At 52.6% G+C, this 23,220-nt stretch overlaps 1 protein-coding gene across 4 annotated transcripts in view; it reads left to right on the top strand.

The window, feature by feature from the left end:
- Positions 1-23,220, top strand: part of Rgs9 (regulator of G protein signaling 9) — a 122,145-nt gene that overhangs the window by 64,028 nt on the left and 34,897 nt on the right. For 3 of the 4 annotated variants that reach the window (XM_023714171.1, XM_023714170.1, XM_023714172.1), the window contains 7 exons: positions 1,100-1,150; positions 2,815-2,921; positions 3,124-3,175; positions 3,444-3,502; positions 4,615-4,691; positions 9,204-9,285; positions 17,767-17,838. In XM_023714171.1, coding sequence (XP_023569939.1) covers positions 1,100-1,150; positions 2,815-2,921; positions 3,124-3,175; positions 3,444-3,502; positions 4,615-4,691; positions 9,204-9,285; positions 17,767-17,838 — 500 coding nt within the window. The remainder of the gene's footprint in view (positions 1-1,099; positions 1,151-2,814; positions 2,922-3,123; positions 3,176-3,443; positions 3,503-4,614; positions 4,692-9,203; positions 9,286-17,766; positions 17,839-23,220) is intronic. The other variant, XM_004630044.2, reaches the window with a different exon arrangement.

Below are 23,220 nucleotides of genomic sequence, written 5' to 3'. Positions count from 1 at the left end.
TCCTCCTCCTCCTCTTCCTCCTCCTCCCTGCCTCTTACATGAGTAATTTCCCCTTCAAGAGGAGATATCTTGTCCTGTTCATCTGGATAATCCCAGGGCTTAGCACGGCTGGATGCACAGGCATGGATACTAAACGTTTATTAAATGTGTGAATTGGCCTGGCTTACATCGTGCCGAGAGCGTGGGATGTTGATTCAGACACCCTAGGGTTCAATCCTCGAGGTGCCCTTTGCTCGCTGGGCAGCCCTAGCCTTGGTTTTTTCATTCTATTCCTGTCTGGGAGCAATAGTACAGGAATGTCGTGAAATAGTGCAAGGGTCAGCAGGCAGCAGGTGCTCCTGTCGTGGGCAGTGACAGCTGGCACTTTCCTGAGCTGTCTTCACACCCCCAAACCAGTTAGAGGTAGATGCGACCACCCCCTTTATGCAGATGGAGCTGTGGAGACACAATAAGTTTCAAGAATGTGTACCCATGTCGCTAACAGCGTGCATGAGTGAACTTGAATTTGAGCAAAGCTCTGTGACTCCAGAACCCACCTTATGCACTGCCAGTGTGTGCCAGCTGCTTGCTCCCTCGTTCATGGGATGCACTCGGTTTCTGGATTTGGGGGAGGTTGCCCACCCTGCCGTATTTGCCCTTATTCCTTCTGCATGGGTGAAGGAAGAAGAAACAGAATCCAGGGAAGAATCTTAGGCAGTGCCAATGACAGCAATGGCCATCCACCTTTTCAGATAGCGGGTGGCCCAGGGCTTCCTGCAGTGAAGGAGAGCCTGAGAAGCTTGCCGTGTAGTTTATGACTGGTGGGGCTGTGCATGCGTCACTACGTAGTGAAAGATAAGTGCAACGAAAAAGATAAAGATTGAGTGATGGAGGGATTAAAGTGCAAGCCTGCTGGAATCAGACTGTGCCCGTGGGCTGCAGAGTTCGGCATGAACTTAGGAGTGAGGCAGAGAATCTCAGAAGACTTGGAAGAGACGAGGAACAAAAGCACTCCCAGATGAGTGGCGAGGCGATCCATCAGGCGCTGTGCAAAGGAGGAGATGCAGGCCAGGTACAGGTTAGGGGCTGTGACGATGACCAGGTTCTTACCTGTTTTCAGGAGGTGATGTTCTACAGTGGATCATCGAGCGGCTCTGGATCTCCAATGTGGGTGAGTTCAGCTTGCAGTTGGTTATGGCCGACTTTTGCGGTTCAGCACTCTGGGAAGCACAGGCCCAAGCTTTGCCTATGGCTCTGAGACACGTACATTTTAATTTCAGAGACAGGCCTTTTCATGCTTCAAACAACCACCATCAAAGGATCATGCATAATGATTCAATGAGAATCATGAGGATTCTGGGGACTAATAGTAATTTCATACAAAATATTGAGGGTTTGTTAAGCACAGGAAATTGAGAAAGATTCAACCCAGAAAGACTTGTCAGAGGGCTGCAGCGTACACCTGGCCTGGAGAAGGATGCTGCTTTTGAATTAGTAAAGGGGAACAAAATGAACAGGAAATGAAAGGCTGTGAGGGAAAGCTGGGAGAAATGGTATCTTTTAGAGTAGAGGCTGTGGTGGCCAGAGTCATAAGAGGAAGCCGCGGGCAGCTTTTAGGGCTGGCGATGTGTCCGATAGTGTGGATTTATGCTGCCGTGATGGCTGGCAGCTTGAAGCATGGATTAGGGCAGAAAGAGCAGATGTCACACTAGAGAAAGGTTGTTGGTGCAGCAGGCATACACACTGCCGGAGGGTGTGGGGCTTGCCGAGAGAAGTGAATGCTGGGAGAAAATCTTCCCAAACTTTGGAGGATCAAGGGGGTGTGGGCTGGAGTCCCTGGACAGAGTGGTCCAGGAGGACTGAAGAATTGGACTCTTTCTGGAAAAAGGAAAGTGCTGCTTCGATGGGGGCTTCTGAGAAAGAGCAGGAAGGCTTTCTTTAGTTGTTCCAAATTCAGAAACAAAGCTTAGCTTTCATACAAAGTGGGGAGTGAGGTGGGAATTAAAGTGTGGTGGGTCAGAGCAGAAGGACTTGGACATAGGCAGAGTTTTGCCTGAGGTAGTTGACAATAAACTACTTTTTTTCCCTTGAGAGAGTGTCTTAGTTATTCTTCTTTCATTGCTGGGACAAATACCTGACACTCAAAATGAAGGAAGGAGAGGTTTACTTAGCTCACAGTTACTGGAGGTTTCAGTCCATATCCAGCTGGGTCCAAGGCAGAGCAGCACATAGCAAACAACTTTTCATGGTGGTGGCAAAGAGCAAGAACAGAGAAAAGGGGGTACAACAGCTCAAGCAGCTAACTTCTCTTCCCTCCTTACATTGAAATGCAAATTACCTGCCCCAGAGCAGGTGCAGCATCCACACCCACAATAATCAATCACAAACTCCAGAAGCAGCCCCGAGACCGTGTGAGGCTTTGGGGGACAACTAGACACAAACCATAACAGAGAAGAAGTGTTGGTCAAGCATGATGTACGCTAACCACACTTGTGGTCTCTTCTAGATTCAGAGAGCTTGTAGATGCTTCTCCAGGGGGTCTCTCTTCGTCACCCGCCAGTCATTGGTAGTGGGCCCTGTGTGATCCCTGTTAGCATTCAGACTCGCTGCTTCCTGTCTAAACTTACTGGGTTGTCACTTCTGGGGCAGGACCGGGGCCATCATCCTTTAGCCAAGCTTCCCAGCCGATGCCTGTGCTCAGGCATGTTGGGGAGCCACTGTCCCACCCTACAGAGAATCAGACACTCTCCTGGAGTGAGGTGCTGTGTGGGCTAAGAAGTGAGGTCTCCCTTCCTCTCCCACTCTTACCATCTGTGTCGGAACGCTTCCTTCCAGAAGCGCAGAACTTGGGCAACTTCATTGTCAAGTATGGCTACATTTACCCTCTGCAAGACCCCAAGAATCTTGTTCTCAAGCCCGACAGCAGCCTCTACCGATTTCAGGTGAGTTTTGATCTTGACCTTGGGTGTCCATATGGGCTTGATCTTATTTGAAAAGCAGTTGGCTGGCCTCATACACTCACAGATCAGGAATTTTGAAATGGTAGAGGGAACTCTGGTGCTTTTGCCTCTTCTGTCCCAAGGCTGGGAATCCGTGAGGTCGTACTCCAGGGGCGAAGTATGTTTTCCCTGTTTTCCTTTTTAGACACCGTATTTCTGGCCCACCCAGCAGTGGCCAGCTGAAGATACAGATTATGGTAAATAGTTCACCCCACCTGTGGCTTCGGTCTTGGCACACTGCTTGCTTACTTGCTGTATTTTGGTGACATTTGTCTTGTGGTCACCATGACCTTTCTGTCAGCTTGCATCTGTGTTGGGAGTGTTCCCTGGGGGCAGGGGCTGGGTCTGCCAAGCGTCCTCTCTGGTACTCTGGAGCAGGGCAGCCTCATGCTGAGAGAGGCTGCTGGGGGGGGGGAGGTGTGTGAAACATGACACTGATGGCACATGTCCTACTTGCTTTTGCAGCCATCTATCTGGCCAAGAGAAATATCAAGAAGAAAGGGATTTTAGAAGAGTATGAAAAGGTACAGAGATGTTTTCAAATAGAGCTTATTGTACTTGAGTCAAATGTAACCATGAATTGTGCTTTTCCTTCTTTCTTGCATTTATTTGTACATCCATCCATCCACCCACCCACCCATCCACCCACCCTTCTATCCAGCTAGCCAATCAGCCAGCCAGCCACCTATCCATCCACTTACTTGTTTAGATATGACTCATGGAAGCAAAGGGGTTCTTCCCTGTGCTTAGCTTCAGTGTCCTCTGCTGTAATTTAGGTCTCTGGTCACAGAGTATCTCATCTCTCCATCATGTTAGCTGTCCCAAAACAATATGACTTAAGGTACGTGATAACAGACAATTACTCGGTGAACATATTTGAACTTAAGTTTATGGCGCAAAACCAGTGACATAGATGTTTGTTTTAGGGTGAGGGAGTCAGATTTACCAAAGAATGCATCCTAACCTTCAGAAGGCTAACAGTTCTGTAGAAGGAAAGAATCTTGCTGTGTTTTCATTCTTTAGAAACATGTTTTAGAGCCAGGGATGATGGTACAAGCCTGTAACCCCCACTACTCAGGAGGCTGAGTCAGGAGGATGACAAGTTTAAGGCCAGCTGGGGCAGCTTAGTGACGCCTTGTCTGAAGAAAAAGAAGGGGGTGTAGTTCAGAGGTAGGGAGCTTGTGTAGCATGCATGAGGCCCAAGCTTTAATACCCAGAAACTAACACACACACACACACACACACACACACACACACACACACACACAAAGAAAAAGGAACATGCCTTTAGAAGGGCAAACACTGCATGCATGTATGAATGTTCAGGCTCACCTTTGATATCTACTGCTGAAAACTGAGTTTCCATATTCTTTCTCATCTGCGGTTCTCTCTTTCTAATCAGATTTGGGGTACACTCAAACAGAATCAACCAAGGAAAGGAAGATGTGCTATGACAGCTTTTGGGAATTCCGTGCTGCCCCTGGAATGAGCCCGTTGGCTAGTGGGAGAGAAGGGACTGGGCTGTCCCTGCTGCTGTGGGGACCCGCGATGCACCCTCATCGGCTTAGGGCGTTTTGCTCGGACACACATGCCCTGTGACATGGGCTTATGTCCTCATTTTGTTTTTCTTCTCCAGGAAAATTATAATTTCTTGAACAAAAAAATTAACTACAAATGGGACTTCGTCATCATGCAGGCCAAAGAGCAGTACAGGTGAGTGAGAAGAGGTTGGATCGGCCTCCGGCTGGCCTTTCTCCTTCCTTGTTTCCTTTTAAGTAAAATAAACCTTCGTCGTTCATTTCAGTGCCAACCGCAAGGCCTGGCTCGTGGAATGGGAGGATGCAGCCTCGTGTGTGAGGTGGGAGGGGAGCAGGCTGTGAGGCTGCTAGCGCGGGAGCCGAGGGCCGCGCGGTGAGGGTTTGCAGGGCGAGCTGCGGGAGTGACCTTGAACCTGGTAGCTGTGTAGGAGGAATCTAGGTGGACGACATTGACGGTGGCCAGGAGGGAGAGGAGGTAGGGGAAGGACATTCTAATCGGGCAGAACCGGAGTGTATAGTTAGCAGCGCCTGCTGGACCAGAGCAAAGAACAGCAGGTGGCAAGGTCTTATCTGGGGACATCAGCAAGAGCAGATCTCGGTGAGGCTTTATGCCGAGGCCACGTGAACCAGGGAAGGGCTGGCCAGGAGAGAGGCTGAGCCGGGTTTGCACGTTCGATGCTGCCTTGCTCACACTTTTCCATCTGCTGCATCAGAATCAGGTATCTGTCTTGTGCATGACGGCTGAGTATAAACACTGCGGAGGGCGAGTGGCGGAGAGAGTGCACGGCTCAGTCTGAGGCTTGGTAGCAAACACACCCCAACTCTGAGGAGCCGGTGTGAGTTACAGTGACGCCTCTTACCTGAGCTTGCAGTTCAGTTGGCAGAACAGGGTGTTCGGTCATGGCCCACTTCAGAAGGCAGGGAGTGGAACTGTACACCCCTCCAGGGGCTGGAGAAGTGGGAGATCAAGGGGACCCCCACCAGTGCGGATCAAAGCAGCTGACTGCAGCTCGCCCCGCCTCCTCCTCCTCCTTACCTGGGACGACCCCGCTTTCTCCTGCTTGGCGGGGCTGCCTGGTAGAGACCTGTGTCATGCCCTTCCCAAGATGCAGCGAGGAGTGGCAGTCATGGAGAGCAGTGGTACATCCAAGTACTACTGGTCCAGGAAAAAAACGAGCTGGCAGCCGGGCTCTGTTTCCCCTCACTGTGACCCAAGGGCGTTCTTGGGAGAGCTGTTGCTGTTCTTTAGCCATGAACATGTCACCCCCCAGGCACATTACTGAGGCTTAGAGAGATTTTGGCTAAGAACACTAGAATATCTTAACTCCATCTCCAGCACTGGTGTTGCGTTCTATAGAGAGCCCTTTCTAGTCTGTGTTGAGATCCAGGAAGTTTATACTTGCAACTCCAAGGAAAACTTACTGGAATTCTAGCGAGTTAATTCCAATCTACCACTTCCAGGGCAACCCATAACAAGAATAAAGACACTAATGCATATCTGTAGTTGTGGAAAGCAAGCCAAGGGGGTCCAAAGTCCAGCTAGGAGTATGCTAACTGAAGAAAAGGCGCCTCGACCCAGAGTTTATTAATTCATGAAGGAGGGCGTGGCTTGAGGATGAGCAACTGAGAATGGCAGAAGCAATGAGTGCTGTGAGCTGGGCAAGGTAGGAGGCCCCAAGTCACCTCTGCAGTGTGCAGAGGGATGGATACGCAAAAGAGTCATCTGCAGGGCACAGCTAGTATCTCATGTTTTGGGATCGGTGCTTCAGCTCTGACGTGCAATGCTGTATGTCCAGGGAAGTCATAGGCTCAGGCCCAGCCCACAGCATGCAGCGCGGTGGGTGGTGCTCTGTCCTGCCCTGGCTCACCCTTGTTCCCTGGGAGCTACGGGGGCGGGGTAATGCTGGCCTGTTGATCTGCTTCAAAGCTGCACATCACCTTGCTGGACTAATTTGCTTTGCTGAAAGTCGATAGAAAGGATAAGGAAGAGTCCTAGCCAGCTCTGTACGTATCAGTGTATGGAAACAGGGGCAGGTTTAGCCAAGAATGGAGGCAATTGTTCTTCCTTCAAGGAGAGCAGTCCAGGGGTTCCTCCTTAGCATGCCTAGTGGACTCCAGCACTGGGCCAGGCCTCAGAGCCACAGAAGGAGATGTGCTCATCTCGGTAGCCCTGCCAGGCCGTCCGTGTCCTCTCTGCTCGGAGCAGGATGACCCCAGTCACCCACAGGACCACAGGCTCCAACAGAAGCCTTCCAGACCTGTAGGACATTCTCCCCCTCCACTCAATTCTCACTGCTGTAGCATGACCCATTCCTGAAAGTCTCTCACCTTCCAAGATGCCCTCTAAAGGCTTGGCTTAGCCTCAGGGCTGCCTTTGATCTCAGATTTAAGGCCTCAGCACAAAGTAGGGGGGCCATGTGGGTTGGCCCATGATGTTGTTTTTTTGTTGTGTAGAGCCTCCACTTTGGGGTTCCACACTTAGCACCCAGCTGTCTGCTCAAGCTCTCAGTTGATCTCGTCCCTTAAATCTAACTTGTGCATCTTGGCTTGCTTCTTTCCCTCACTCTCCCAGCCTCCTCTCCTGAGCTCATCTGCCAATATAAGGAAACACCATCCACCCTGCCCTCAGTTACCATGTCTGGTTATTTGGTTTTGCTGTTGCCTCTTGCGAAGCCCCTTCTGCTAGTGTGACACTGTTTACCTCTGCTACTCCTACCATGTTGGAACCAGCCTTAAAATCCACTGCAGAGTAATGTCTTCCCAGCTGCCTTTCTGCTGTTTTGCTCCTGTTTTTGAAACACATTCAGGTTGTGTCATCCTTCTCTAAGCTATCAGAAAAGATGTTTGCTGCAAAGATGTCACTTCCTCCCAAAGGCTTTTCTGATGAGCACTCAAATCATCCTCAACCTAGTGGCTCAACACAGAAATAACTGTTTTATTACGTGTCATGATTCCATAGGGCAGGAATATGAGGAGGGTTTGAGCAGGCAGTTCTGACCCAAAACTTCCAAGTCTGACTGTGGGTGGGAAGTTGAGGTGACGAGGAGCAGCGGGCATCCTCTGCCACCTTCCAGGAGCCCCTGGGCTGGCCAGTGGCCTGGCTTGAGCTTCCTCAGAGTATGGTTGTTTGCTGTTGGTGGAAGCTTCCAGAACATATATGCTAGTGAGTAGCCTAGCAACTTCCCAGCCTCAGAGATCACACAGCACCATGCCTTACATGCCGTGTGGGTCGGAGCTGTCACCAAAATGCACCTAGCTTCAGGGGAGGGGACCTAGACCCTTCTGCTGTTTCCTTGTAGTGCATAGCACATGTCGCAGTTCAGTAGTTATTTCTTAACTATTTGCGTAATGTTTAGACCAAAAGCTACTCAAAGGCCAGGATTATGTGTCTAGTTAAAAAAATATACTTGCATTATTGCAGCATAAGGGAAGGTTAACAAATACGTGAATGAATGGATGAACAAACTGTGGGGTTGAAAGCCTCAGAAGTGGCCAGAGACAACGATTCTTAGTCTCCTAAGATTTCATCTACTGTGGCTGCCCTCCAGTAATGCCTGCCGCAGAGAGGCAGATGCGCAGAAGCAGAGCGGATCGCCGGCTCAGTTAGAGACTGTCCTGCAAGGCTGGTGCGCACCACCGAGGCCCACGCTGCCTCGTCTGCCATGGTCTGCGCTCCGGAGGACAGGAGCGGGTTAACCTGGTAGAAAATCCAGTTAGGTTGTCAAGGAGAAGCAAGAGCGGCAGTGTTGATTCTTCGGTTCCAGAGGAGGCTGCAAAACACCCTGGTGGGATGGCGCCGCTCACCCGCCGGCTCCCTGGGCGTCATTATGTTATTCACAGTACATTAACGGAGAAATAAATCCACGGGCTCCGCCGTGGGGAGGGCTCGTGCGTCATCTCATGTTGCCTGGGAAAACAAGGCTGATAAATGTGTGTGCAGCTTGCTGTGGAAATGGGCCGGCGGGGCTCCAGTGAGATCCTTCGGGTTCCTCACTTCTGCAGGAGGACACCCCAGAAGCAGCACTTCCAGTCTCTCATGGATAAGAGGGAGACCAAGGAGAGGGAAGCCTTTTATAATCCCCAGCCGAGGTCACAAGGCTGGTTCCACGTGCACTGAGGAGGGAGAAAAGTAGCCGCTGGCAGGTGCGCAGGAGAGAGAGAAGCCCTGGGCCAGCACGTCCCCCTCGCAAGCCCTGGCACTGCTGGCTGCCTGCCTGGCCGGAGGGTGCTTATGTCCTTCACCAAACCAGAAACAGAGGTCCAGTGTGGGCCTGTTGGTCCTTCCTGCCGGCTCCCAAGGCTGGTCTTGGTAGCATGACCCTTGGGGGCCAGTGTTATTTGGGAGAGCAGGTCGTGGGGGCTGGTGTCCCAGGTTCAAATCTCACCTCTGCCTCCTGCCGGCTGTGTAGACCTAGCAGGGGCTTCATCCCTTCTTCCTTCATTCCCTGACCTGGGAAGCCAGGAAGGGCCGCTGGGCAGATAAACCAGGGTGGCATGCGTTAATCCGGGTGAAAGTACCTGGAATGCTGCCGAACGCGGTGTCCCTATTTGCTGCTTATTATTACCACAGCATGAGTGAGTCAGCCGGGCCTGTGGGGAGAGCGCCCGGGTCACTGAGAGTGGGGATCATTCGGGACCAAAAGATGCAAAATGCCACCATCCCTCAGCATGGGTTTTGGTTTTTCAGGACTGGGAAAGAAAGGAACAAGGCGGACCGGTATGCGCTGGATTGCCAGGAGAAGGCGTATTGGCTGGTGCACCGGTGCCCTGTGAGTACCTCCTCGTGGGTCCCCCTATTCTGGGGCTCCCCACACGCTTGCTGTGCTCACCGTGACCGTGAGCTCCTTTCCTACTGGGGTTCAAGTTGGATCTGCAGAAGGAGCTGCCAAGGGTTGGCTACAAATGCAGCCGGAAGAGGGCACAGCGTGCCTCCGGGTGGGCTCTCCCAGCCCCTCCGTCTGCGTCAGGCAGTGAGGACCCTCGGTGAGTTTGTCTCTGGTGAGGGCTAGGGCTGTTATTTGTTGGTGGTGGTGGCGTTGAAGATACCATATACCTTGGCAAGGGAATATAAGAAGAAAAACCTTGAGAAACTAGAATACAGATCACAGGCAGAAAACTGGAATGCAGCGAGAACAGGGCCCAGCGTCCCGCGTCTCCACGCCCTCGTTTCCTCTCCCAGATCTGATTCCCAACGGCTGAGCTGGGAGGGGGCATGAAGTCAGGGCGCGTGTTAAGTTTCACAATGTCTGGAGCTTCTTGCTTCTCTGGCTTTGGGTTTTCCAGTGGCCCAGAGAGGTGAGCTGTCTGCAGCAGATGGAATCCAGCCCAGCTCATCCCTGGGGCGTGGGAGCCTCACTTCCCGGCCCGGGGAAGGGGCTGCTGACCGCCCCCTGCTGGGGTGAAGGCAGCTGCTGCAGTTTCCTCCTGCCTCAGGTGCCCGAGCCGCCCCTGGATCGTGCATGGCAAGCGGGAGATGTGGAAGATTCTGGAACTGAAAGAGCTTGAAACAACTGTCTTTCCTAGTCCTGGGCTGCTGTTAGGTCTAGAACCTCTCAGAACCAGAGAGCGAGTTGGGTCAGGCATGGTACCTCAACTTAGGGATTTTTGAACTTCCACCCCCTTCCTATTTTGGCTCTTTTGCTTATTTTCTTTCGGTGTATAACAGGTTCTCTGAGATCTCACCTCTGTAGGGGCGTGGGTTTGGAGGTATGTTGCTGAGGTTGCTCCCCAGGCAGTGTCCCCCCCCACCCCCTCCCGTCATGATCCTTCTCTGGGGAAGTCAGTTTGCGGAGAGCTGGCTCAGGCCCCGGGGGCTGGGTGTGTGTGGCAGAGCATGCAGGCCTAGGGGCACAGGTCAAAGCACAGGCCTCCCCGTCAGTAGGTTAGGGGTGAGGGCTTTGTATGAAGTGCGTAAGTCTCGTGGGTTCCAGAAGCACACCTGGGTGAGCATAAGGGGAAATGGTGAGTGTGCCATCCACAGGGCAGGGCGGCCCTCATGTCCGGGGCTGTCTGCTCCTCGCAGAGTGGAGAACAGAGACTCCACGGCATGAGGATGCCCATGCAACTGTCCTCCTTGCAAAATGCCATAGGCTGGTTGCGCACGGGACCTACCCAGAGTCCCTCTCCTCCCTCTTTCCCTGAAGCTGGGAAGCCCACAGGAAAGAAAATGAGTAACAGGTCACCAGGTCCCCCCTCCCCCCCGTTCCACCTGGGGAGGCGCTCAGCCCTCCTCCAGCAGGCAGTGGCTGAGTGACCCTTCACTGCACTGTTATAGAGGACATATATGTGACAGTGCATGCCTGAGACTGTCAGTCCCCTCCTCCTCTGTCACTGCCGCCATGACCTTAGTATGGCCTCCCTCTCCATCGCCCCTTTGGTCCCGCTGTGTCCCCTCTGCCACCTCTAGCACCACTGTCTTCGCGATTGCCACTATTACTGCTGCCCTCACTGCGGAGCCTGACTGCTCCGAGCAGCGTGCCAAGTGCTCAGCACTCGCTGTCTCAGTTCCTGTCCTCCGTCTGTGCGGAAGGTAGTGGTATCACTCTCATCTTAGGATGGGCAGGCACCCTGAGGCTTGGTGCCGTCGCCCATTTGCCCGCAGTTTCATGGCCTGTGAGTGACAGAGCACCAGAATCCCCATAGAGCTGACTGCGGAGCCTTCCCCTGGCTCCCTGTGCCCTTTCTTGTCTCATGACAAAGGCCCCTGATACCTTTGTGCCTTTCCATGTTTTTTTTTTTTAAATGTATTTGGTGCAGGGTCTCATACACAGCTCGGACTCCTAGTGATCCTCCTATTTCCAGCCTCCCCAGGGCTGGGATTACAGGTCAGTGGTGCCATGCCAGGACTTGGTGGCCTACTCAGCATGCTCGGGGCCAATGTAGCAAGTGCTGCTGGGCATGGAACCCCAGCCCCTGTGCTTGCCTAAGCAGGTGCTTAATCTGCTGAGCTATCTCGCCAGCCAGCATGTCCATGTTTTTGTTATGCCTTTGGTCATGGCCAGAATCACTGCTGTCCCAATAAATGCAACACATGGGCTGGTACATCCCTGGCCCCTCCTTGAGCGCAGGGAGGACCCACATCCTGAGCTGGGCTCTGATGGAAGTGGAGCAGCCCGATACTCCCAGCACAACGCTGCTCTGCACACCTCTCCTACCTCACCGCTGCTGTCCTCAGGGTTAAGCAGGCCAGTGGCTCGTGCCTACAGTCCCAGCTGCTTGGGGGATGGGGCAGGAGGACCAGGAGGCTGGAGCCCACCTGGGCAACTTAGCAAGACCCTTTTACAAAATTATATATATACTGGGGCTTGAAGCCAGGGCCTTTGCACTAAGCTACATCTCGTTCCTTTTTCATCATTTTTTAATTTTGTGACATGGTTTTTCTAAGTTGCTAAGTTGCCCAGGTGGGACTCGAACTTTCCATCTTCCTGCCTGAGCCTCCCAGAGTGCTGGGATTGCAGGTGTGCACAGCCACGCCTTGCTTAAAAAGAAATTAAAAAGGCCTGGGGAGGTGGCTCAGTGGTAGCGTACTCCACAAGCATGTGTGAGGCCCTTGTTTCGAGACTTTAGTACTACAAAAAGAAAAGCAGGTAGGAATTCATCCGGATCTTCTCCCATCTCTCCCGAAACACTCTCTACTCCTCTGTTCACTTGCACAGGCAGGGAGGACAGCGAGGGGCAGCCCAGCTGCACACAGCGCAGTCTGTCTGACGAGCCTGGGGAGTCTGGGAGCCTACAGACTGTCAGATCAGATCGTCTCCAGGAAACCCAAACAAACCAACAGTGCAGGCGGAAACAAGGCAGTCGGGCAAACCACGCATCCGGCAGTGTGGGTGCTGAGCCGCCACCCTGTGCAAGCCCTGACTGTGGCCACCTGTTAGAGTGTGGGGTTTCCTGCACCTGCTCACTGGTGCATTCATTCGTCCAGGAAACCCTCGGTGCTGGATAAGGAGCTAGGCGCTGGGCACAAAGCCCCACCCAGAAGCCACCGAGCACACGTGAGGCTCTTGGTGCAGATGGGCTGGGTCACATCGGCACTGCAGTACGGCATGGGGACTGTCACCACTCCATTGCCCAGAAGGAGAAAATCAAGGTTCAGAGAGTTCACCTTGCGCAGGGCTAGGTGCGAGCCCACATCTGTGTGGTTGCTAAGCCCTGCAGGCTGCTCCTCTGCAGGGGGTGTGGCACCCTTCTCGGCTGGCTCATAATCCAAATTGCCATGCGCAGGAGGGCAGCGCTCCTACAGAAATGACACCCGAGTGCAGAGCAGGCTTAGTGAGCAGAGTGGTCGCAGGGGTGCGGGGCTGGGCGAGGGACCCTTGCCGGGTGCTACAGGAGGGTGGCACCACTGCCAGAGGCCAAGGCAGACGTGGGCGGTGGTGACCAAGGGCTCTGACCCCAGTTCCACCCAGAGCTCAAATGCTACCCCAGATTCAGTCTCCTTTGGTGAAGGAAATGGTGATCCTCTTGTTTGTCACCCAAAGGGCTGATGCAAACTGTCATCTGTAAACGAGCATAGGGACAGCTAGCATCATTTCGGGGACTTTCCTGCATCTTTGCTGTACCACCCATGCCTTGACTTTTTGTGAGGGTGCAGCTCACTCCTGGCTTTGGGAGTGGAGACTGGCAGTGCAACCTGAGTCGAAGGATCGGGAATCTGATTAAGCAGCCCAGTGGCCCTTGTTTCAACCACAGATGCAGGCAGTCTGGAGAGGAGGCGCTTGTCGTCCAGTTCTTGCCAGGGGTGGGCTAAATGCTTCAGGACAGTGGGCATGAGAGGACGTGTCCACCTCCAGCTGGGCATAAAATTGTAGATCACCCATGTCTGGTCCTAGCAGAATGGCAGAAAAAAATGAAGATACATCCAGTGTGGTGAAGCACGGTGAAACTATTCCTGTGAAACTGTCATGGGCCATTTACTGGGGAGAAAAATAGCTGACATACAAATGGGAGAGAACACGTCACATAATCTGGTTCAAAAATTTAAAAATTAACATATATATTTTGTGAATGTCCAAGCATGTATGCCAGATGCCTAGCGGGTAGTGGAGGATGTTTGGATTATAAGCCGGGACAACTGTGCTCCGTGATCTCAGCGCTTACTGCAATCTGGTGGAGAGACAAAGACTGTTACCTAAATAAGCAACATGCTGAATGCTGTGGCAGCTCAGAGGAGGCGGGGACCTGAGGATTAGCACAGGGTCAGGGAACACCTCTCTGTGGCAGTCACGTTCAGGCCCAGGTGTGCTTGTGTCACCCAAATTGTCTCTCTGTTTGTTTCAGTCCCTTCCCTGCCCCTTCCTCCTCCCTCTTTTCCTCTCCCCTCCCCCTCCCTCTTCATCTCTTTTTGCTTTCTATCCCTTGCCTCCTTCTCCCTCCCTCTTCTTTCTCTTCTTCTCCCCGCTCTGTCGCCCTTCTGTCTTCCCATCCATCCCTTCCTCTATCTCTGTCCCTCTTCCTCTCCTCCTTTGCTTTTCTGTATTTTGTTTATAAAGTAATTTAGTGCTTTATTTCTTCTATCCCTTACATCACAAGGGTCTGATGCTTCAGGAGAAAGCCTGCAACCCAGCACAGGAGATGAGCAGCAGAGAAGATGGGAGGGGTGGGGACAGGGTCACCTAGCGGCCCCACATTGACCCTTCTCTGGAGCACTGATTCCTGGGAATGTCACCCCCTCACTAAGAAAGCCCGTAAAGTCCTCCCCTACCTGAGCCACCCGCCCATATTTAGCAAACTGCTTTGTTTATCCTTAGGGGACACAGTTAGGGCATCATGTGGTGGCCTCACCCCTCCTCTGATTGACTTAGGGAAGTTCCCATGACGCTGGGGAACTTCCTGCCTGTGGCTTCAGGGCAGAAGGGTCTGCAGGCAGCGCTTTGCAGGGCTGCATCATCCACCCCAATGTCCTGGGCCCTGACAGCTCCTCTATGGAGCGCCCTCTTGTGTGCTAGTGACTGTGTCAGCGGGGCGAAGGCCATCCGATGGGCCCGAGATCAGAGCTGCCTGAAGGATACATGAGTGAACGAGTGAATGAATGACCTGGGGTTCCCCTAGAGCCACAGAGACAGAAAGGCAGCCCCCTGGGGGCAAGGGGTGAAGGCAGGGCCCCAGGTGGGACCACAGCACCATGAGGAGCAACAGACTTCGAGAGCTTCTGCCTACAGAAAGCTTCAGGGGAGGCAGGAGCTGGAGGAGCAGGGTTGCCTGAGGGTGGCATCTGGCTGCTCCTAGGAGCTGGCAAGAGAAGCTGGGATGGGAGACAGGCTGACTGGGTGGAGTAACAGAGCCCAGAGGTGGAGGTGGCTGTGGCTGGACAGGCCGAGGCTGCGCTGTCGGGGAATGTCCCCATGCTGAGTTCAGTTATGCAGGCAGACTGTGGCACTCGAGAGCAGTTGAATTTATGTCGAGTGGGCAGGGGTAGTTGGAAGGAAGACATGGGTGACTCATTCTGGTGACATTCCTTAGACCTCCAGGGCTGAGCGCAGGGTTCAGCACGTAAGAATGGCCATGCAAACATTTGTTGATAGAGGTCTACACAGCTGGGGTAAGGGTGGGAGTCCCTTCTCTGCCCTCCTCCTCTTCTCTCTCTCTGTCTCTGTCTCTCTGTCTGTCTCTTCTGTCTTTTTCTGTCTCTCTTTCTGTCTCTCTGTCTCTGTCTGTCTGTCTGTCTCTCTCTCTCTCTCTCTCTCTCTCTCTCTCTCTCTCTCTCTCTCTCTCTAAGACAGGGTCTTGCTATGTAGCTCAGGCTGGCCTTAACTCACTACATAGCTCAAGCTTGCCTCCAACTCCCAGAAGTCCTTCTGTCTCTGCCTCCCGAGTGCTGGGATTACAGATGTGTGCCACCACGCCCAGCCTACTCATCCTCTTTGTTTCCCTTCCTTCACTAGGCTGTAGGTCCAGTATTTTGCCTCCATGGTAGCCTGTTGATCTACATTACTGTCTAGCAAATTAAATATGGGGTGTCCTATTCAAATTTTAGATAAAAAACAAATAATTTTTATATAAAATGTACTTTGTATTAATATACATTTCATAGCTTTAGTACAAATATACAATAAGTATAAAAAATGAGACATAGATCCTTTGCTGTGTCCTTTACCATGTACCAGAATCCCAGGTTCTTCTCTGGAAGTCCCAACTCTGAGCTACAAATGTTTCCAGTCCTGTTGGTGAGGCCGAATCTGATCGAGGGGAAGCCGGTGCTTCTCGGTTCTTGCCTCCAGGGTAGTCAGCCTGGTTAGCAAGAGGCATTAAGTCCTTGGCGGGTCCTGCTCCTGAAGAAGGAGGTGAAAGTCCTCATTTCAGGCCTCGAGATGTTGGGGAGCCCCAGTGAGGCTGGCCAGAGAGCTGGGTTGCCCACTGTGGAAACTGGACCTGGTGAAGATTGCAGAGCAGCTTAGCCTGCTCCTTCACGCGGACCACATGATCTTAAGCTGAATGCAGCCTCCTGCTCGATGCCAGCTACCCGCTGTTGACTGTGTCACCCCACCCCATCTTTTTAGATCCTCACAAGAACCTGCCAGTTAGGAAGGGCCCCAAATGGGTCAGAGCATGCCAAAAGAAGCGGTTTTGGAGATCTATGGCACAGCTAAGAAGAACCAGGATTAGAAACCAGAGGTGCCCAGCTTAAGCCTGGCATCTCCCAAAACACTGCTGTGTGATGCCTCTAAATAGAGCCCAAGACAGAAACTTCACACTGTGGGGGAAAACACTGTGGGAGGAGTCAGGAGCTCCACACATCAATCCATGTGAACTTCAGTGAACTTGATCATCCATCCGCCCCCCCACCCTCCCCGCTACCACTCCTGTCCCCCATCCATCCATCCACCCATCTGCCCATCCATCCATCCACCCACCCACCCATCTATCCATCCACCCATCTGCCCATCCATCTGCCCATCCATCCACCCACTCACCCACCCATCCATTCATCCCCCATCTATCTATCTATCTATCCATCCATCCATCCATCCATCCACCCATCTGCCCATCCATCCATCCATCCACCTCTCTCTCTCCATCCATCCATCCATCCATCCATCCATCCATCCATCCATCTATCCATCCATACACCCACACATCTATCCATCCACTCATCTATCCATCCATCCATCCTCCCACCTGTCCATCCACCCATCCATCCATCTGCCTATCTGCCCGTCCACCCATCCACCCATCTGCCCATCTATCCATCCACTCATACACCCACCCACCCACTCATCCACCCATCCATCCATCTACCCATTTGTCCATCCATCTATCCATCCACCTACCCATCCACCCATCCATCCAACCACCTACCCATCCATGCATCCATCCATCCACCCATCTGCCCATCCATCCACCCATCTGCCCATCCATCCATCCATCCACCTCTTTATCCATCCATCCTTCTGTCCACCCACCCACCCATCTGTCCATTCATGCATCTATCCATCCATCCATCCTCCATCCATCCACCCATCCACCCATCTGCCTACCCACCCATCCACCCATCTGCCCATCCATCCACCCACTCATCCACCCATTCATCCATCTACCCATTTGCCCATCCATCTATCATCCACCTACCCACCCACCCACCTACCCATCCACCCATCTATCCAGCCACCCACCCATCCATGCATCCATCCATCCACCTATCTGCCCATCTATCCACCCACCCACTCATCCACCAACCCACCCACTTATCCACCCATCCATCTATCCACCCATTTGCCCATCCATCCACCCACCCACCCAGCCACCTATCCATCCACCCATTTGCCCATCCATCCAAACATCCATCCATCCACCCACCCATCCACCCATCCCCCATCTATTTATCCATCCACCCATCCACTCACCTGCCCATCCACCCATCCACCCACCTGCCCACTCATCCATCTATCCATCCATCTGTCCATCCATCCATCCATCCATCCATCCATCCATCCATCCATCCATCCTATAGTGATGCCATCCAGCTGTTTACCTATCAACCCATCCCCCCATTCTATCCTTCCATTCTTCCATCCACTCCCACACATCTATCCTTCCATCCTACCGTTAGGTTCTGGGAAGATGTGGTGGCAGAACAGCCTCCGTGAAGCTCCTCAACTCACTTGTAGGGCTTGTAATCTCTGTATCTCTTCACAAGCTAAGCCAAAGTCCTTCTCAGCCCAGTCTCACAATCAGCATCTTGGCAAAGATCTAAAGCCAATCAGAAACAGGAGCCTCCTGTAGTGACCCTTCTATCGTTTTATTCCATTTAGCCAGGGATGAACAATGTGCTGGACTACGGCCTGGACCGTGTGACCAATCCGAATGAAGTGAAGGTAAACCAGGTATGTGTGCACTGTCCTCTGGGCAGGGCCCAGGCCAGATCTGTGTCTGAGAAGGTGTCCACATGTCCCTCGTGGCCACTGGGGCAGCGTGTTTTCCCCTCCTGGAGTGCTGTGTGGAACACATCTTGGCTCTGCGGTGTTGGGATCAGAGGACAGGGAGGCCATGGCCAAGGCCTGTGTGGACAGTGAGCTCATCACTGGCAGCGGAGAGAGAGAGAGAGAGAGAGAGAGAGAGAGAGAGAGAGAGAGAGAGAGAAGCGTGCGTCAGAGCAGGTGGCATCGGCATGCTTGTCTTTCGGTCTCTTCTGAGTCACTTCCTTCTTTGAAAATCTGATGAGAATTATGAGCCCATCGTACCCAAACATGACAGATCGTTCACCCGTCATTCCAGGCAGCTTCTTGGGCCTGAGAAGATTAGAGGCCCAGGGCTCAAAACCTGTGAATCAATGTTGATTTAAACCTTATGCCAAGGACTGGCCAAATAGCTCAGTGGATTAAAGTGCCTGCAAGCAGGTGCAGGGGCCCGGGGTTCAATACCTGGGCCTGCTGAGAGAGCAACTGAGACTGGGCATGGTGCCGTGCACCTGTAATCCCAGCTCTTGGGAGGCTATAAATAGGTGGATCACTATGAGTCTGATCTCATAGTGAGACCCTGAACACCCTGTAGATCCTTCCCTAAATTCAAAAGATAAAAAATAAAGTAAACCTTACTCCACACCACAGGTAGGAGAATACCATAATTTATTTCATATCCCTTTGGGGATTTTTTTGATTAGTGGGTAGTTTTAATTGAAAAGAATGACCCTTTCCACAAATAAGCCACTTCTTAACGGTGGTTAGCCAATTTCTTATGGTTTTCCTTCCCCCTTAAAGAAAGGCAGGGTGCAGGCTGTGGAACCCGCGCCACCGCTGGCACGTGAGGCCCGACAGCTCTTTAGCAGGCAACCAGGTGATTAGCAGCCTTGCTAGCTGCTGCCCATTAGGTGTCTCTGTTCTCCCCGCTTCTCTTTCCTAGTTGTCACCATCAAGTCTTGAGACCCTGCCTCCTCTACCTTGGGGAGGGAGTCAGAGTTGCCCAAGATAAGAAGAACACCGATCCCAGGAATTTCACTTAAAATCCATTTAAACTTGTCTCATTGGTTTGCTTCCAGCATGGTTTGGGGACAGCAAATGTCTGGAGGGGTGTGCTGGGAGAAGAGACCACAGGGGAAGGGGAAGGGGAAGGGGAAGGGGAAGGGGAAAGAGAAAGGAGCAGGAAAGAGGTGGCCCTGGAATGTGTTCAGAGGGACACTGTGTGCCCAGAGTGTCACCAGGGGACTTGTTGGGTTCCTTGTCGGTCGGCCAAGGTGACCCCTCCTTTGTGGCACTCATGTTTCCAGCATCCTTCCCAAGGCAGTCTTTCCCACGTTCCCCTCTGTCAGATAACAGATCAGCGCTGAGCCCTGGGAGGCTTGGTTGCCATGGAAACAGAATCATTGAGTAAAATAGAGAACCCTGGGTGGAAGATTTGCTTTATTATTATTTTTTATATATATATTTTTAATGGGTAACTGGCTGTTCTGGAAACCTCTTTCCTGTGGAGAGGGAAGGGGAGGTGGAGGCCGAAACCGTCCCTCACCCTGCCTTAGATAGGGAGTGGGGACTCAGGGTGCTGCCGAGACCAGCCGTGGGGGGAGGGGAGGATGGGATGAAACCGTCACCAGAACCATCTCGGGGCAAGGAGCTGCGCTGCTGCAGCTGGGTGTTCTGTGCGAGGGTGACTTCTAAGGGGAGCCTCGTCCTGTTCTGGAGGGCTCTGGAGGGAGGGCTGTGCCTCTGGCTTTCACAGCCAGCCCTGCCATTGCTGGGGGCGGAGAGCAAGGTGCAGGGGCACTGTGGCTGGTCCCTGCACGCACAGGGCTCCGCAGGGCTCTCCTTCCGCTGCCGCTCACACGTGTTTCTCTCTCTCTCTCTCTCTCTCTCTCTCCCTTTAGCTCTCCCTCCTCCCTGTGCACCGTGGCTGCCCTGGAGTAGCAAGACCGAGTCCTGGGGTTCTTGAGTTCTGGACCCCTTTTCAGCTTCAGCCGCCCACTTCCTGACCCACCTGCTGGTGCAGGGCTGGAGGCCTGCTGCGCTCTGTCACTTGGCACCAGCGTCTGCCTTCGCAGGGTCCCCTCGTCCTGGTTACCTGCCCTAGAGGACAGGGTCATGGAGAACGCCGAGGGTCGGCCCTGGGCGCCTTCCGACACCTTGAGCCGTGTGAGGTGCCAAGTGTGTGTGGGTCCGCTCCCTTTATTGCACAGGGGATCTAGACCCACTTGCAGGACCCTGAGTGGAGACCAGGCACTGGCCTGGCTGTGGCAGTGACCCCAGGCTTGGCCGTTCCTGCTTGCCTCCGCCTCAGGAGGTGCTGCTCAGCCGGGTTAACCACTGTCCCCTAGTGATGAGAGACTGTGCTGTGTGCTGAGGAGTGGTGGCAGCAGATAGCACCCAGCTCTACCACTCCCTGCCTTTGTGATCCTGGGCAAATTCACGAGCTGTTCAGATATCAGTTTTCTCATGTGCAGAATGGGAATAACAATAGTTCCTCCCTTACATGATTAAACAGGATCATCAATGTGGAGGGTCCAGAGCTGTACCTGTTAGACACTCCACAGCCAGTAGTTGTTATCACAGCCGTCCACGTTGGGAGGGAGGGGATTTATGGGAGACCCCTAACTCAAGGGTAGGGGGCAGGGGTAGGGGCTGACTTTGCCAGTTTCCTGTCTGTCCTCACACTTTCCCCTATTGGGACTGGGAGTAGAGAGAGGGACACGCAGCGGTTTCACGTGCTCTACTGGTAGCTTCTGAGACGGCACAGCCTGTGTTGTTACCCACACTGATCTCAGTGCAGGGCAGCAGGACGGCTCTGGTGTTGCTGTACTCTGCAGAGCACTCAGCTAAAGCCGCCCTGGTGCCCACACCAGTGGGGAACCACCTGCCTTCTTTCAGCCCCGAGAAGCTGGGGAAGGGGTGACTTTAACAGCTGATGCTCAGAGAGAGAGAGAGAGAGACCCACACCAGTGGGGAACCACCTGCCTTCTTTCAGCCCCGAGAAGCTGGGGAAGGGGTGACTTTAACAGCTGATGCTCGTTGGTGGCTTGCTATGCCTGTGCCTACCAGTTGCGGCTGGGGAAGACCACGCCCACCTCTAAGAGCAGGTGGGAACGGAGTGCACTTCCTGTTTCCCCTGGAGGATGCAGGCTGAGGGAGTTGAGATTCTGGTCTAGCTCAGCACCACCCCTTGCCACTGTTTCCAGGCCCAGGTCCTGTGCTCAGGGCCCCCCACACGCAGGTCACTTGGTTAGGCTCTGAGGCCCACCTGACTTGATGCTCTGGAAAAAGGGCCCAACCAACATTTTCGCTCTGCACTGGGCCCTGCACCTGTGAACAAGGTTGCCTACACTTGCAAGGACTTGGCAGGATGGCATTAGCTTCTGGTGTGGTAACTTCCGGTCCGCCTCTCCTCGGGTGGGTGCTTCTCCTTGATTTTTTGGTCTGCTTTGATTGATGACTTCTGTGCCCCGATTTCTGGGTTCCTGCCTTCGCCCTGTCTGGGTCCCTGTAGGTCGGATGCACCTCCTCGCTTTCTTCCTGCCTGCTCTGGCTCCACTTCTTTTTCTTTGCAGATTCCCGCCCAGCCCTTCCTCCAGAGCTTGTCTCCCCCTGCCTTCCTCCCTCCCATCTGGCTGTGGCCTCAGGTTCATTCAGCCATGGCCCTGACCCCTTTCGCTCTGTGACAGTTGTCTACAGCCTCCGTCTGGCTGGCCAGACCACAGAGCTGTGTAACACATCTAGCTCTGTCCCTGTTTGGGAAAGCCCACAAGTTAAAAAAAAAAATAATACAGCGTTAGAATTTCAGGAATGCAGAGCGCCTAGAAACTCCTTAGGCAGAATATATTCTCAGTGTGACAAAATGTATCACCGGGGTGAGGGGTAGAGGTGGCTTCACTCCAGGAGGGCCAGCTCCTGAGAAAAGAGGGGATTTGTGGGCACATTGTAAGGGGACAAAATGTTTCTGCCTGTTTCATCAGGAGGTGATTTTCTTTGAATCGCCCAGAATAGTGTGTGGGTGTGTGTACTTTGAATAGTTTCATTTCAGAATTATGTTTCTTATGACCTCTGGCTAAGTCAATACTAATATTGAGAGTAGGTTTGTAAGATTTAGCAAATAAAAAACACAAGATTGCCAGTGAAATTGGAATTTCTGATGAACAGTGATAACTTTTTTAGTATAGCCCGACTATTGCCAGCGCTTAGTGTCATCGCTAGCATCATTCCATGTGTGTGTCGTGTATTAGAAGCAGCATGTTAACTCTAACTGATAGCCACGTTTGCCGGGTTTCCACAATATGCCGGCCACCTTGTATATTTATTGACTTCCCTTCTCTTCCATCATTTTATAAACAAACACCCCAGGCTCTGAGATGCTGCTCTGAGATGCTAACTCACTGGCCCAAGCAGGGTCAAGAGCTATTCAGTGACAACCAGGAGTTTAGCCTTTGCCCGCCAATCCCAGAGTCTGCAGTCTTCCTGAGCCATTCCCCGCCTCACTGGCAAAAGCATCTTTCTACCTTTTAGAAAAGCCCAGAGCCCTTTCCCTGCCATGCCCTGGGACACAGACCCCTTGGAGGGACAGAGATACCTCCTAGATGGGCCTAGATGAGGTTGACCCTGTGTGCAGCTATTTTTTTTTTTTTTGTATTTTTATTATCTTTTTAAATTTAGTACAGGGTCTACAGGGCGTACAGGGTCTCACTGCACAGATTGGACTCGTAGTGATCCTCCTGTTTTCAGCCTCCCAAGAGCTGGGATTACAGGCACGTGGCACCATGCCCAGCCTCAATCTCTGGCTCAGCGCGCCCCACGGGTGGGGCCGGCACAGCACACTGGAGATCGGACCCGGCCCCTGGGCTCTGCCTAAGCAGATAGGTCCACTGAGCTATCAGGCCGGCCCTTGTGCAGCTATTTTAAAAGCAAGAAATAAAAGCTAAAATTTACAGAGACAATCCAAGAGAGAGGCAGGGAAGCCTGAGCTTCCACCATCCCCGGTCACAGGCAAGGCAGAACTAACACAAAACTCTGTGATTTGAAATTCTCAGAAAATCAGAAGCCTTTTTGAGCACTGACCAGCTGTTCATGGAAAAGTTCGTGCCATGGAGCTCTGTTTCATGTTCAGAATTATTTAAAAACAGAGAGGTCTTTAGGTGTATAAAGCGATATAAGACAAACAAATTTCATTTTATTTTTTATTTTTAAAAATTTTTTAAAGAGCAGAATATATTTATTGGGGGAAAGAAAGCTCCTGTCCAGAAGGACAGGAGGGGGGCCCTGAGCAGGTGGTCCCCCCAGATTTCATTTTAG

This window comes from Octodon degus, unplaced genomic scaffold (assembly GCF_000260255.1).
Source record: "Octodon degus isolate 3935 unplaced genomic scaffold, OctDeg1.0 scaffold00033, whole genome shotgun sequence".
NCBI classification, from domain to species: Eukaryota; Metazoa; Chordata; class Mammalia; order Rodentia; family Octodontidae; genus Octodon; species Octodon degus.
Note: the sequence above shows the minus strand (reverse complement) of the source record. Positions and strands in the feature narration are given on the sequence as shown.